General features: G+C 43.6%; 1 protein-coding gene across 9 annotated transcripts in view; it reads left to right on the forward strand.

The window, feature by feature from the left end:
• Positions 1–12,389, forward strand: part of agrn (agrin) — a 199,016-nt gene extending 186,627 nt beyond the window's left edge. For 5 of the 9 annotated variants that reach the window (XM_057039710.1, XM_057039704.1, XM_057039709.1 and 2 more), the window contains 6 exons: positions 592–679; positions 1,598–1,621; positions 3,299–3,331; positions 5,111–5,335; positions 6,787–6,890; positions 9,624–12,389. In XM_057039710.1, the coding sequence (XP_056895690.1) occupies positions 592–679; positions 1,598–1,621; positions 3,299–3,331; positions 5,111–5,335; positions 6,787–6,890; positions 9,624–9,784 (635 nt within the window). In that variant the 3' untranslated portion in view covers positions 9,785–12,389. The remainder of the gene's footprint in view (positions 1–591; positions 680–1,597; positions 1,622–3,298; positions 3,332–5,110; positions 5,336–6,786; positions 6,891–9,623) is intronic. The other 4 variants (XM_057039707.1, XM_057039711.1, XM_057039713.1 and 1 more) reach the window with 2 other exon arrangements.
• The last annotated feature ends 3,831 nt before the right edge of the window (positions 12,390–16,220 follow it).

The following is a 16,220-nucleotide window of genomic DNA, read 5'->3' on the forward strand; positions in this document are numbered from 1 at the left end:
ATTTGGCTCCACAAAATGTTCAGGTTTCTCATTAACTGGTTGGACTCTGGCAGTATTAGTTGGCTTCGCCTAAAGCTCTGTATGAGTGGGACTGAAAGCCGTAATATTTTATGTAACGCAGCTTGTTCTTGGCTTGCATCAGAAAAAGAACTACAACTACTATTCACTGTGTAGGCACAGCAACAATGCCAGAGACCAGCCATGTGGCATCTCTTTAATGTCTCACTTTTTGTATTGATTTCAATTTGAAGCCACAGGTGTGAAAACTATCGAACGGGTGTGCTGAATATTGATGACATTCTCTCAGTTGCACTTTCTTTACATCATACGCCCGTCCTTTTGTTACTCACACAGATTTGCTGGCCCGATCTGTCTGAAGCAGTCCCTTTCTGCCTTTGCCATTAACCTTGTGCGTGCGGGCAGCTCCCCCCTTTCTCGTTAATTAGATCCACAAATGTCCCCTGTCCCCCCACAAGCACCCCATTTGCTCACACTACATTGCCTTCAGCTCTGATAACAGAACCCTCTAATTGATCGGTGTGATCTAATTCTGAATGATCCCCTCCCCACCCCACCCCCCTTCTTTCACAGCCATCTACGAGAAGTCTGCCGGGGAGACCGAGGCCATCGCCTTTGATGGGCGGACATTCATTGAGTACCACAACGCAGTTACAAAGAGGTAAGGAAAAGGACAAGGGTAACATCCTCATCTCTCCAGCTTTATCCGGCGTCTGCGCCGTGATAGCTATTAGCCAAATAACCCCTCTGTCCATTCGTCTTTCCTCTCCCTGGTGATGACATGGTTGATGATATCATCAGCAGCGGGGCTTTGGGGTGAGCCAGGCACGTGGCTAATGGCTCATCTCCCTGTCTGCGGCAGTCCCGCTGCACTTTTGACAGCATTTCGCTAATTAGCCAGACGATTAACAATTAATGCTAACAATTGCAGATTTGCTCTGAGCATGCTTGTTGTCAAGCCACCACTAGGCTGTCAGTAAAGATGGATGACACAAGTGCCCAAGAGAAATAAAAGTCCTCCTTAAAGTCCTTATTTTCTGTTATCATATTGTAATATGATAATATTGTAATTGCTTTAATCCTTATGTATGTTAAATACATAAGTATATGCGTACATGTCTGTAGGTTTTTGTATAGCGGCGATGTAAAATAGTTTTTGGAAAAGAAATAAAACAATAAAGAAACATCCCCTTAGGCAGCAGATAAGACATATTTTTATTCTCTTCCATCTACAAGGTTGGCACGAGCGTACCTGCAGGTTGGCACAGGCAAAATATTTTATGTGATGAACCTGAAAAGACATGAAACGTATGTCTTTATCATCATCCCGCAGCTCTTCACACAAATGCTGAAAGTGTGAAAAACAGGCCACAGCCTGCAGATAAACACACCCGCTGAGAAACAACTGGCTAAAGAGCTCCGGCGTGTGTGCGTGTGTGTGTGTGTGTGTGTGTGTGTTGGCGCATGTGTGTGAGTAGTATGGTGACCTGTCCCAGTTGTACGACGCGAGCGTCCTCGTCTGTGTCCTGGTCTTGTGTCCTGTCTCATGTGAATGTCTTTCACTGTCTTTTCACTCAAGCCAACTGACCAATGAGATCCCAGAGTAAGTAGCCGTTGTGCCCAGATTGTTGCCCAGCCCAAAAGACTAACAACAATGAGCCATTTTTGACAATTAACCCAACCAAGAAGATTGAAGCGCATTCTGCCCCCCCCCCCCCCCTCCCACCACCACCACCACCATTCTCCCCTCAACAACCACAATAAAATCAGGTTCTGCATCAACGCTCCATTTCCATGGTTTTATTTGACCGATTCAGTCATATGATAAACATTGTACAGATTATTTTATTCCTTCCAAGCGCAAAGGGAAGCATGGATATGTGCATGAAAGACGTCGTGCTTCATCTCTCACAGAAACGGATTTACTGTACTTAAGAATGGTTTTTGGGTCCTTCTACCTCGTTCACGGACAAAATAGAGCGGCAATCATGCAACTGATGCTGAATGAAGAGGTGGGGAGGGAATATAGTTTAAACTCGCTTGTTGTGGCTTAGAGTGGCATCTCGGGAAAAACCCTTAGCTATGGCTCCATTATTAAGGCTTTTGCCTGCCGCTCACTACCCCGGTAAGAACCCCCCCAACAACATAGCAATGAAGGACAATTTGGCTCAAATTAGGTAACTGGATTCAGCCCAAGTTCCAATCTCTGCTGGGCTCTTGTTGCATTTTATTTTTGGCCTGATCTTTGGCTGTAATCGGGAATAATTATGGAGTCGGTTCTGCAGAGAGGCAGTGACATGTTAATCACATATTAGTCTCCTGTTGTAGATCAGACACCCTGTTGAGGTTTTCTTCACAGTGTGTAGCCATGGGCGTCAGTCTCGCTTAGCGGGAAGAAGGCCGAGGCCCTAAAACCAAATGTCTGCCAGATGCCACGATGAGAGTCTGTGCGCAGCACTCCGAAGACACGCTGGTCAGTTCCACGTGATTTAATCTGCCGAAATAAAGAGCCGCTCAGTTATTTATTTATTTGTTTTGAGGCGCCGACTGAGGGCGAAATGTCAAACGCTCACCTTGGGTTAATGTTTGTGTAACCATTCAGAGCTCCCTTTGATCGCTCCCCCCTCACCTCCCAGCACGAGAGTGAACACACGAGTCGATTTATTCAAAGCCCATTGTCTTAGTGACAAATCATATCTGGCCTTGGCTCCCCTCTCATACGGTGCTTGACCCCTTTTTTTCCCCCCACAATCGCCCAGTTTTTCTCATCCACCGCCTTCCAACGCTAGACAGAAGATAATTGCCTCCGCTCTGCGGTGCGCAACGCCACAAATATAAAGGGGCTGCTGAATAATTGGACACTGACTTAAAGTAGCTTAAAGTAGCCGGCGTTCTTGTGTGGATGCTGACCATGAATGTGCTTAATCTTGAAGCTCCTGTTGAAGAAACGCTTTATCCCAGGATGTTTTGGTTCATTAGTCATCCGTCTTTATCCTGACTGGATCCCACGAGAGCCCTGTTATTCGGCGGTTGCGGTGTGATCAGAGCTAAGCTGCGCACGTCCCGTGATCACACAGCTGTTGTTATCGACCGTCGACAAGGTCGATATTTGTAGTAGAGCAGATAAGTTATGCTTTTCGCAGCTCTGGTTCCTAAAGCCGGCTACTGTGAGTCACCGTTTGGACTCACAGCATCCCTCCTCACTTCCTCCCTTCTTTCCTTCTTTCCTCTTGGCCTGTTGCGCTTACACTGCATGACTTTCTCCCCTGCTCCCTTAAAGCCCTGAGTCTCTGGAGAACCCATCTGACCAGAGGTGAGTCTCTCAAAAGCCTCTCGACATTCTACCTGCCAATTCTTTTTTGGTTTTATTTCCTCACCCCTCCTGTCTCCACACACACCCCCTGCCCGACCTCTCAGGGCTAAACCCTCATCTGCAGAGGCATCATGGTTTCCATTATCAGGTTCTTTGTGCAAAGCATGGCTTGTGTCGCAATTAATATTGGAGTTCAGGGGTCTGACAGCGTGGCGGCCTCAGCCGGAGCTGCTCCTCTTTGCAGCAATTGTCCTCCTCGATGGCTTTTTATTATTCTAACCGCCACTGCCACCTGGAGATTAAACAGAGGACGGCACTCTGGGAAAAACCTCCCGAGAATTTAAACGCATACGATGAGCAGATAAAATCCCCCTATTTATAAAAGAAAGAGCAACACTCTAGAAATCGAAAACATCAGCGGTGTGTATGAGATTTAGAGTGTTCCACTAGCGTTGTTTTATTCATGATAAATTCAGCTCTTTTAATAACCTTGACCTTATCGCTGACAAGCCGCTTCGATGGAGATTTATTGGGCCCTGTGAGCTGTTTGAGGGTTTGCCAGGAGAGGGTTCACTGAGCTGTGTTAGTGGGTTTATTTTTCACAACTTTAAAGAAAAACATGAAATGATCTGCTTGAATCCTACTTTTTTTTTAATGCTGTTTACCTCAGCAGGTTTTGGTTAATGAAGGGAGGATCAAACTTTCTAGTCTGAGCATGTTTTCGAAGTAAAAGAAGCCTAATCTGATTCAACTCTGGATGCCTTCTCGCTCCTGCTGAGGTGAACGGCATCACGCTTGGCCTGAGCGGTCCCAGGGGTCCCACCACAGCCAGGAAACTCTCGTTGCTTCCGCAATTGATCCTGTTTTGTTAATAAGACAACAATACACTCTCCCAAGCCTTTAAAGTGACATTTGTATTCTCGTGAGCCTGTCTGCTTGTTGTGCCTTGTCATGTTGTCCATTGTGTCTACTCGCCGTTTCCGCTTTGGTGTTTTGCTGTTGTGTTTCCATCCATGTGTCGTTGGCTCTGTGTTATTTGTTTCCCAACCTGTCTTTGTTTCTGTGTCAAACAGCTTTAAAAGGAGGACGAACGTCCATTTGCCAGACATGCATATATTTGCATGGATTGGAGTTACACACACACACACACATGCAAATTTAGAAGAAAAAAGAACTCTCTGGACCTGTCGACTCACTATGATCAGAGGGGCTTTGCTAAGGTTTAGGAATGGCTGCGTGGTGTTTGTGTGCGTGCACGTTCGTTAGAGAGAGACCCCATTTGTATGTTGGGGGGTTTTTTCATTCTTTTCACATTCGAAACAGTGACGCAGAGCCCTTCTCTATGGATCTCTATGAGTTGCCTCATCTCTGCATCTAAATTACCCCGCAGCTGAAGTAGTCAAGAGACTGGAGATCAAACAGCTGCCTAAAGAACACACACTCATTTACGCGCACACACATAGACACACACAGATAGAGCCGGAGCAGCAGTGTAGTGCTGCCTCTGTAGGATGTATGAAAGCTAATAGCATCCGTCTGCTTTTCTTTAACAAATCCTTCACTGTAGCTCTCTGAGAGGCTGAACTACGAAGCATTTCGGTCCCAAGTGTTGGTGAACGGTTGCAAAAAGATGCCCTGAATCGTTCTCATTCTAGAGAAAGTCCCCCAGCAGTATAGATGAAGCTAATAATGATACATGAGCTGATTGAGCTGTAGAGACATTGCTCGGGATTTGAGGAGATGACAGCCTAAATAATATCATATCTTCTGTTTTCCTAGTGAAAAAGCTCTCCTGGTGAATAAGTTTGAACTGAGCATCCGGACAGAAGCGACCCAGGGCCTGGTGCTGTGGAGCGGGAAGGGCGTGGAACGCTCCGACTACATCGCCCTCGCCGTCGTGGACGGTCACGTCCAGATGACTTACGACTTGGGCTCTAAACCCGTGGTGCTGCGCTCCTCCATGCGTGTCGATAGCAACCGCTGGATACGCATCAAGGCCAGCAGGTAAGACGCAGGATGGCAGGTAGCCGAAAGGATCAGGAGTGAAAGGTTTCTCCTGTTGGACCAGGATTATGTTTAATCCATATTATCTGTGCGTTGCTGCATACGGTGCGATCCCTCGCATGAATCATCTACCGCACAAAGATCGCTCGCTCTGGCTCTGATTAGTTACAGATTAAGTTTACTTTCATGCCTGGTCACGCATGAGCCAGAAATCTCCTGCATCAAATTGCTCTGACACATTGTTGCATACATAAAAGACCAAAGACTAAAGACGAGGCTAATGCATGTTGGGTATATTATATTACAGGAAATGAGCCAGGAAAACAAAGGAATACAACTGAATGGAGGCTTGCATAGACCGAGAAATAAGACGTCATCAGCATAACGGATATGTCATTGATGCATCTTGAGCAAAGCTTCTAAATGAACGCTTGAAAATCAACAGAAATTTTTAAAAAAAAGACATAAATGTATGTATCGTTGAATGAAGGGAGTAGGAACGGTTTCTGACTGGTGCAGCCCCCCATCACGTGTTTGAGGTGGCTTCAGTACATGGTTCTCTATACGTGCTTAGAACCATTTTAAATGTACATTTAATTGTATTATACATTCTGTAAAGTATGTGACATATTGGTGTATGTTCCCCTAATTGTGATAAAAAGCTAATTGGTTGTAATTGACACACTAGCATGCTTGGGCTCATCTCCCTTTATATTTTGGGAGTTTTTGTGCCTACGGCCTAAAACAGATTGATAGCACATATGTTTTGTTATTTACGTAACTATTACGCATGTAACACACAGCTGTACAGCTCTGGCATATTTTATTCTGTCTCAATTAGGAGCAAATTAACGGCGTGAACGCTTAAAATAACCCGCTTAAGACCCTTTGTGTGGTCTTTGCTCACCGTTTGCTGCCAAAAAGACTGAATGGATATAAAGGTCAGTATTAGGATGGTAGCCATCAATCTTCAGGAAGCTGCAGTGTTTAACTCTGCCAGGGATTTTGGCAACTCGAGCTTATGGAGACTTCCAGGAAGATAGCATAATTTTGATGTCGATGATGGTGTTAATTGCAGCATGTGGCACAGCGCTCGCATAGTTACAGACCCCTCTGTGTTTGTGCCTTGTCTTTAACGACTCTGTCTCTGCAGGAAATTCACTTTAGTGGGTTCAAATTAGCCCCGCCGTCGCCATTCTTAAGTGTGTGCTAATGTGCAGCGCCGAGCCGAGCCACCTATAATGAATGGCGCTCTAATGACATCTGTTAGCTGGCAGACAAGCACATTTAGAACGCTGCTTGGCAAAGGAAGTTATGCGAGCGCTTAGTGCGCTGCCAGCGGAGCAATGGAGAGTTGATGCTTCAGATTAAATGAAAGTGCTATTTACAGCTGCTCCGTATGCATGAATCACAGCAACCTCTAACTTCATCTCTCTCCTCCCTTCCTTCAGAGCACTCAGAGACGGCTCTCTGCAGGTTGGTAACGAGGCACCGGTAACAGGGTCGTCGCCTTTGGCAGCCACGCAGCTGGACACAGACGGAGCTCTCTGGCTGGGTACGTGTGCACACGTGTTGATAAAAAAAAAGGTGGCCCGCGCACGAAGTCGTCGCCTGTGTTAAATGCGATGTGCTTTCTCATTCTGGCCACTGCGGGAAAGCAAAACGTGCGTTGAACTCGTCGGCTTTGCAGAGGATAAGCAGGGTCGCGGAACAAAAGTGCAGGTTGTGCAAAAGGGAAATGTGCAGGCATATTCACAAGTTACAAGATGTGTCCTTCCAAATCCAAAATGACCAGCTTTCTTACCTGCCTTCACTTCCTGTCTGGTTTTATCTCGAAACAACGCGACACGAACGGGGCAATTGAGGACGGGCTTTAAAAATGCACAGCACATGCTCGCGCAAAGGGGCAGGTTTGACACGAGAGGCATCGCGATGATTTAAGCGACACGTGGTGCATTCAAGGGCTCAGGTATACAACCACGTGCACAGCTGGCAGAGGTTCTAAGCAGGCCCTGTAGCAAGGATACATAATCCTCACACGGCCGTCCTATTGCAAGCCCCTCTCCTCTCTAAATCCCCTTTTCACTGTTCATCATTAATTCAGCTGTAGCTTGCATGAAATTAGCCCTGTTGATCCCTGATTTTGGATGCACGCAATCCGATTAAATGGGTAGAGACTTGGGATGTAAAGAGCTTGTCATGAGTGTGAACCTTCAACCTCTCCGATTAAAATAGAGAGAACGGATGAGAATTAAAAACGGCTAATGCGGAGGGATTCGATTAACGGGACACCGGGAAAGGCAGAGGATGCAGTGTGGCGGGAGATGAGATAGGAGTCGCGTTGGAAAACATCAAACACCTTCACCGGGCTCGCTACCAAGAACGGATCTCATGAAATTTTGAATCGAGATGTTTCACGCTGATTTATCGAGAGAGGCACTAATGAGTTCTTTTGGTGTGCTGGCTCAAAAGAGGAGCTCAAAACAGCGTTAAAAGGGAAAAGAGAGGCAGCCAAACACACAAGGAAAGGGTCACCCACAAAAGAAAATTAGGAGAATTCGTTAAAAAAGTGAAATAGTTGGAGAGATGAAGCAAAACGGGGAGTACAAGGAACCGGAATATTTGCTTTGAAGTATAAATCCGTGAAAGCCTTTTTTTCTTCTTCGCCATCTCGCAAATGCATTTTTTCTTAAGGAATTCAAACCACACATAATCCTTACATATGAATTGCAGTGTATTTTTGGGGTCTGTAGAGACTTTCAGTTAATTTTTTTACTATTAATGCATTATTTTATTGTAGAATAACAAAGATCTTACTTGTTATTAACATTATTACAGTAGCAGCTTTTGCTTATACATATGACTCCCTACTATTTTTGTCTATAGGCTGTGAACATTGCACTTCATATATTTCCGTCTCATTGTGAGATGAGTCTTGATTTAACACAAATGGATGCCAGATTAAATTAGTTCAACTGACGGTTGAGTTAAACCTGTCTCCAGCTTCCATGTTCCCAACAGCGGATGAGCATAAGTACATTCAGCGCTCACCTGTGCTCGAGGTCCGCATTCAATTCATGTCCAATTCACTTTGATATAACTTTATTTATGTAGCATCTGTTCCAATCAAGATTGTCTCCAGATGCTCCGCAGAAACCCAGAGAAGGAAAAACTCCCTTTTAAGAGTACGATTGCTTGCGCAGGACGCATGCATCAGACCTAAACTACATCAGACATGGTTTGCTATTCTAAAAATCCAGATCTAAAAGAGAGGGGGGGCAGGGTTAGAGGTCAGCCCAATACTACGGAGTCAGCGAGACTTGTAGATGCTAAAGTGTCTGTGAAAGGGGGTTTTTCGACTTGGTTAGCATGATGAAGGAAGCAATGCTGCTAACCGACCATGCTAATTACAAAGGTAAGTAACACTACGCTCAGACTAGTCTATTACAGTGCAGATTAGATTTTGTGAAAATGATCAGATTTTAATATTTAAAAAAATGTTTCTCCATAGAAGTCTCAGATTAGTGTTTACATATTTACCCAATCCATATTTGGGGATTTTAGGGATAGTTAATGGACACCAATAGAAATGGGCACATAACAACATCCAGAGCTCAACATGACAATAAAAATAATCCTCAATACTCCAGGCACTGAAATAAATAAGATATTAATCATTCCTAATTTTACACCAACCCACACCCTTCATGTGCAGGACAATATTGTAGTGCTTTCCACACTATGACAAAAAGAAAAGAGCCTTTTCTGTCGTCAATCCTAACCTCCTGTGGCTGCTGTGATGGCTTCTGTGGCTCTTTGATCCTGGTGCCTTTACAAAGAGGGTGTCAGCCTGTCATATTTGTCATCTGCGTCACCATGTGAGAAATCACAGACAAACGTCTGGCGAAGACAAGTAACCGCTTAAGTACCACAGAGGCATTTCCATACCTAAACACCTGATGTCAGTTATAATCCCAGTTTTCTATCCCTGGCATGGGATTCAGAAAGCATTCTGTGGAGCTCGGTTTAAAAAGTTGATTAGTCGAACTGAACTCGGCTAAAGTAGCTCTGTACTATAAAATCCTGCTTCGCTCATTCGGAGGTCAATCCCACCACCTCCACAGCTCTGTTTCTTCGATCCCAGTGGGGGTCTGATATTTACACCCTGTAACGTCTAGGCAGGCAATGTTGAAGACATTGAGACGGAGCCCGACACCGAACCAAAGTGATGCTCTGCTAATTTTGCAAATAACTGAGATGCCTGACTGAACTATCCATATCCCCTCAGGTGGTTTGGAGGAGCTGGCGGTGGCCCGTCGACTGCCCAAGGCCTACAGCACCGGCTTTGTGGGTTGCATCAAAGACGTGGTGGTGGATGGCGTGGAGCTCCACCTGGTGGAGGACGCCTTAAACAGCCCCCAAATACTACAGTGTCCGGCTGCCAAATAACGGGAGAGACGAAAAATGAGAAAATAATTAAAAAAAAGCATCCCTCTCGCCCATTGCCTCCATAGCACCCATGTCTCCTGCTGTAATTATTTTCTATTTTTGTATACTTTTCATTGCTTTTTATATGAAAAGAAAAATTAATATGTTGTTTTCTTTTTTGTTTTTTTTTTTATAAGTTGTTACTTGGGTTGTTTTTTTTTCCTGCCCCATCCACGCAAATTATTTCCTTTTTCCTTTGCCTCCTCTCCTCTGCATCTTCTGTTGAAAAAGCGGGCACCTTTTCCAGAAAAAAAAAAAAGAAATACGAGAAATATCCTTGTCAGTCTTGTTGTTTTAGAACAAACGCCAGCTTCAAAGAAAAAAAAGAGAAAGAAACAGCAGCAACATCAAAGCCTGCTCCCTTTTTTCTTGCTAATGACTTGAACAGTGGTGGACTTCGATAATAATCTCTGCCTTGTCTTGGTGCCATATCTATCGTTCACATTCCCCAAGCATGGCCAACACATCCGTGAATATACAGACACACATTCCCCCGAGGCAGCTGCACGCATCCGCGACGATGCTGCAGCCCGCCGGTGTCTCCGGTCCACGAGCTGCATCCTCTACTAATGGGACTTTTACAGATATCAGTCAAATACAAGGAAGTACGCGGTCCAAACCCCTCGATCAGCTCCCGTCACTCAGCGCCTAAAGACAAAAACCGGAAAGAAAAGAAAAAAAAGAAATCCTCTCCACTCAATATCAATCCTGCCAGAGCCCTCTAGTTTTGAACCATTACTCACTAATGCCACGGCTGTGATGGAGGTGGAGAGGAGGAGCGCTTCATCCCACGGTGACTCGCATATCATTAGTCATATGTCAAACCACGCATCATAGACATGAATCAATGTTAAAACTATATAAATAGTATATAAATAATACCTGAGACTGTGAATATGTAAGATGGGTTCTCCTTTGAGAGTTGTGCTCCTCATGTACTCTTGTGTGTTCTGTTCTACGAGTCAGCATATGAACTAATGATGACCACTATATTTGCATGCACTTCTGCAGAGTCGGTTTGGTTTTGTTTGTTTTTTTAAATCTGTCCAAAAAAAAAATTAATGATTTGGATTCATTCTGTTTTTTTGTTTTCAGTTGAGGTTTTTTTTTCTTGGTGTGTTTTAATGTTATGTTGCTCATTCCCCTGTACCTTCCTTTATTGTGTGCCTGTGTTTTTGTTTTGTTCTTTAATTCCATCCTGGAAGCTGTTGGTTTTGCAGGACCACGATTGGCGCTTCAAGGGGAAGAGTTGTTACCGTATCTGACCTTAAGGAGGTGCTGAAAGCAAAGACTGAAGAAAAAGGACTCAAAGGAGGAGAGATCTTATCATTCAGAGAGCGTCTGCTCTGGGGAGCGTCCTGTCAGACAAGACAAAAAAAAAAACAACAAAAACTCTGACTGAGAATTATTTTTTTTCTTTTTGTATGTGATCTAGAAGCATTCCAGGAGGAGTCTTTATTCGCCTGTTGTGAGAGAGCGACTGCGACCTTGTTGTGACCTTATGAAGCCATAACGGCCACAAATATTGGGGGGGGGGGTTAAAAATGCGTAATCCTACAGTACTCGCAAATTAATATAGCAAGCATGGGTTTATATTCCTAGTGCAGAATCTGTAACTTTCAGTGAACTGATGCAATGCGATGTCATCTTTGCTGAATAGGCTGCGATGGCTGACTCAGAGACACTCGTTTTGATATGAGAACCTTGGCAATATTATGAGACTACATCACATCTGTTCGCAGTTGAGTATAAAATGGTCTTGCACAAGGTATTATTTTTCTTTTATTTCCTAATCATTGTTTTTTTTCTTCTGAACTCATCGTTGACCTGTTTCTGCACAGCCCAGTTCATCTTTAAGTGTAAATTCAAACCACGGCGTGATCTCTGTGGAGGTTTATGGGTTTTTTTTTTAGTACTATACACTGGAGCCATGTCCGATTCATCTGTTCTCCCTCACCATAATCGTGTGTATAGCTTCACAGCTGTGTTGCCCACACGCACGTGTGTGTGTGAGATCAAGCTTTGGCTGTTCACACCAGAGCTGGAAATCATTAATTTTCTGCTCAGATTTGATTTATTCTGGCAGCAAAATATTAATAATGGCATTCCTCTGTATTAGGATGGACCAGTGATACAGTCATTAATCTATGATTTGGGTGAAAATGATGAATTGCCTTTAAAAAAAACTGAGCAGGTGACAAACCACCATAACAATTTCTTTGCATTTATCCAGTGTATTAGCCTCATCCCCTCAGTGCAAATTAGTACTGCATAATATTGATAATTATATTAGTAATGACGCTTACGAAATCTCTGGGGGTACTGAAATTGTCCTCTGGCTTTTTACAGGAAAACACACACTTTCTGCAAAACACATTTTCCTTATTTATGTCTCCATATGGGTTCCAACTCCAACTCTGGCCTCTGTAAACTTCTGTCTAACTGTGCGGACCCCCTCAGAGGGCGATGCACCAAGTAAGAGTGGCATGACCTAAACATTACTACTAACTTTATGACCTTTGTCTTGTGTTCCTACCACCATGAAATAAAATGTCAACAGAATGGACTCCATGCTTGTCAGCCATCTTGATTTTGTCTACATCTGGACTTTGGTCGACCGTTTACAGGATGAGGCCACTGTTTATCATATGTAGAGAATTATCTAATTATTAGGTTAATATCTTAGTTATGCTGCTATAGGCCGAGGCTGCTGGGGTCCAGAAACATGATAGCCTGACAGGCCTCTGTCACCCCACTGGGTCATGGTCTCCTCTCCTCTCCTCTCCTCTCCTCTCCTCTCCTCTCCTCTCCTCTCCTCTCTCTCCTCTCCTCTCCTCTCCTCTCCTCTCCTCTTTTCCTTCATATCTCCATTACTAATGGTATAATATATAAAACAAACTAAATGCAAACTGATGCTGCCACGGTGACACCCTCATTCCTCTCCTGCTATGCTTCTGCGACTGCTGTTTTTGTCATAATAAAATGTTGTTTTTATTGCCCACAGATCTTTAGACATCAGCGCAACATGGTATGATCCACATGCTTTTGGATGCTGGGCACAGATCAGTTTTCCTATCAGAATTTAAGACAGACTTGAAAAATGATAAATGTTTTGTAGCCATTTCTTTATCAACGAGCATCCCATCTAGACCAGAATGGATAGGGCTGTCATCCTTTGGTGGAAGATGCAAGCTAGTGTAGTTGATAGGAATAACTCAATGTTAGATTTTAGCTTCTTTTTTTTTTTTTTTTTTTTAAAAAGAAGAAGTGGGAGAGAAAATGCAAAGTTAAGATAGATTTTTATTTTTAGGTGTGTTTTTATCACAGCATCAAGTGTCAGGTCGTATCTTTTTAAAATACAACTATGTAAAATTAGCTAAACATTTATAATGAATGTTTTTATACATTCATTATAAATTTATAATTCTGGTGCCAGAGTTAAGTGTCCAACGGCCCCCACGCTGGCCTGCGTGTCAAGGAAGCTTCCTGTTGATGTGTTAGGTAGGACGATGTGTTATTTATGGTGGTTACTCGAGTGTAACAGTGTGTAACACTGGGCTAGCAGGGTGGAACTACAGTGGTGTTTAACTGGCGCGCCACCCAAGCGTGGCCATTTAAAGCAGATGTGCTCAACCATTTAGGACATTTCTCAACAAACTTTAGCAATTGACTAGCTATCTGACACATGTGCTTATAGAGGAATATTACAAGCACCTTCTTTTGAAAATGAAATATATACCGTTAGATAGATAGACAGATTGATAGATGTACAAGTCACAGCTGTTTACGACACTATTTGTGAAACAGTTAAAAAACGTGGCACTCTTTTCAATTCAGTTAGGTTTTAGCTAAAGGCTGTCGTGGAAAATGATTTCCTCGCAAGGTTACCCCTGATAATAGTTTATCTTTTGACAATTACGGCTGTTGTGGATACCAGAAACATGCAGCGTTGGCAAGGGAGAGTTGACAGTTAATACAGCCCGACTCTCTATGCATGGGTGGGAACGAAGCATTTAGCATTGTCCATGTGACTTTGGTGCTGTGAATTTACTTAGTTTTAGTTGGGTTTTTTTAGGTGAAGTAGCACGCAGCGAATTCAGTCAGGTGCCTCTAAAATCATGTGGTGAAAAACCCGTTTTCCATATTTGGCTTCACAAAGATGAGTAGATGATGGCAGTTTGAAACAGTTTCTTTTTAGCGTTATATGATCGCGTGTCTACCTGCTTCCTCGTGCACCATATAGCATGAAATTGTGCTGAAATTAAGTTTTGTTTCCGCCAAACTTATGTATGTCAGACTTACAATCAAAGAAAAATCAGAGGCAAAAATAGCAAACATTAACTCTAAGGAGTCAAACCTCAAGGGCTTCTTTCTCTCTTCTACCAACATCTGCAACTCCCCCCCCAGTAGAAGTGGGAGAGAAAATGCAAAGTGATCAGTTGTCATCGTCCCCTGGTGGTTGATTCAAGGAAAGCAATATTCCTTTCCAGAGCTGTAAAACTAAAGAGCAGTTTTATAGATGTGTTCCTAAGTACAGTATGAGTAAGTACTCAGTTACAGGTGTTGTTTGGTTGGATGAGCAGGCAGCCCCCCAGATGATACAAACGCTTCCTATAACATAGAATTAATGCAAATCCAGGAAATTTTCTTCTACAGTCAGTGTGTGCGTGTGTCTGTGTGTGTGTGTGTCTGTGTGTGTCTGTGTGTGTGTGTGTGCTGGATGGACTCGATGGATTCCTTCCCTGTACCTGTTGAACAATGATTCCAGCGACCCCATGACCTTGACTAGTTTGGATGGATGGATGGATGGATGGATGGATGGATGGATGGATGGATGGATGGATGGATGGATGGATGGATGGATGCATACAAATATAAAAGTAGTTTTCCTAAAATAACTTTAAAATAACACAGCAGGTGAGAAACTGTCGCTCCTGGTGGGACGAAGACGTGAATCGAATCCATCAAGACTTTCCACACAATGAGCACCAAAATAAAACCCTGAAATAAGAAATTGTTTTGTCAAGTGAAGAAAGTGCCAACTAGATGTTTTATCGATCTTGTTTTCCGCTCTCGCCATACAGAATAACACATTTGCAGGATGTCCAGCTGAGTGAGGCAGCACTAATGTAATACGTGTGTAGTCAATGGAAGAGAGAGCAGGGCCCACCTGAGCTTATGCAACTCACTGGGAAAGCTAGCGCATCTTGACTTGTCCATTAGCCGTACGGAGCGCCCCGTTTTGTCTGTGATATTGAACTGACTCCAAGTCGTGACTTCAGTCTGCAGTTTGCATTGATGGGAGGCCTCTGCTTACATACTTACCCAAAGAGCCAAGAGAAACTGCACTTATTAAAAGTGGTTTTAGTCAGCTTGTTTACCAGCATATTAATAAACAGCATTTCTGGCTGCAGTGATATCTACTTCTTTGAATTCTTATCGGCCTCAACAGTCTCTCTCTCTCTCCCTTCTGCTAATTGAAAGCCTGGATTTCAAGAGAAAACTGCAACTGCAGCGCAGCTTCATGCATCATTCATTGCGCCCCAAATCTGTCTTCTGTGTTTTCATTAATGCTGCGTTTTAATGAGATGATTTTATTCCTGACTAACGACAGGCAAGGACACTACATCTCGTGTTGTGTTAATTAAAGCTATTTGAAATGGCGAAAATGGATCACTTCACTCAGGGAGGCGACCTCCTAAGTTTTCAAGTTAATGTGTCTAAGTACGTACGCTGATTAAAGGATTTTCCATGAATTAAAATCAAAACAAAATATGGAACTGGGTGCCGCGTGACACCGGAACAAATTGCATCTTCCATCCCACAGAGAAAACCGGATGCAAATAGCCAAAGAAGTGAAAGAATGTCTTCATGCGTCGAGTGACTGACTCACAAATCCCGGACTATGGTTACCTTAAACATAGGTCAACTCTTCAAATGCTCAGGATGAAAGATTCTTAAGGTCATTGTGTTTTTCTTTTTTTTCTTCTTCTTTTAATGAGGCAACAAATTCAAGCGGATATCTCCATAAAAGGTCTTCCTTTGATGGCACCCCATCAGAACTTATTCTGATTCGACAGCGATGAGAAAAATCCATCCTACAAAACAAAAACCCTCTGGTTTTCTGAAAACGTTTACTATTCGGCTACTTCCCAAAAGGAAATGGCCTCACCCTCGCAACGCTACATGGAGCCCCCTTTGTGAAATAACGTGTGGTCTTTCGCAGCATTTTCTGTCCACGGCTCCAGCTGTCCAGCTGCATCACTCTCAGTAAAAGTCCTCTTTGTTTCCCCTCCCAGACCTTTCGCCCCAACAATGAACAGACAGATTTGCTTGTCTCGAGGCAGAAAAGGGGTCAAAAGCCATAAGTCTGCAGAAGTGGTCATCTCGGTGATGG

The sequence above is a fragment of the Takifugu flavidus genome, chromosome 8 (genome assembly GCF_003711565.1).
Source record: "Takifugu flavidus isolate HTHZ2018 chromosome 8, ASM371156v2, whole genome shotgun sequence".
Lineage (NCBI taxonomy): Eukaryota > Metazoa > Chordata > Actinopteri > Tetraodontiformes > Tetraodontidae > Takifugu > Takifugu flavidus.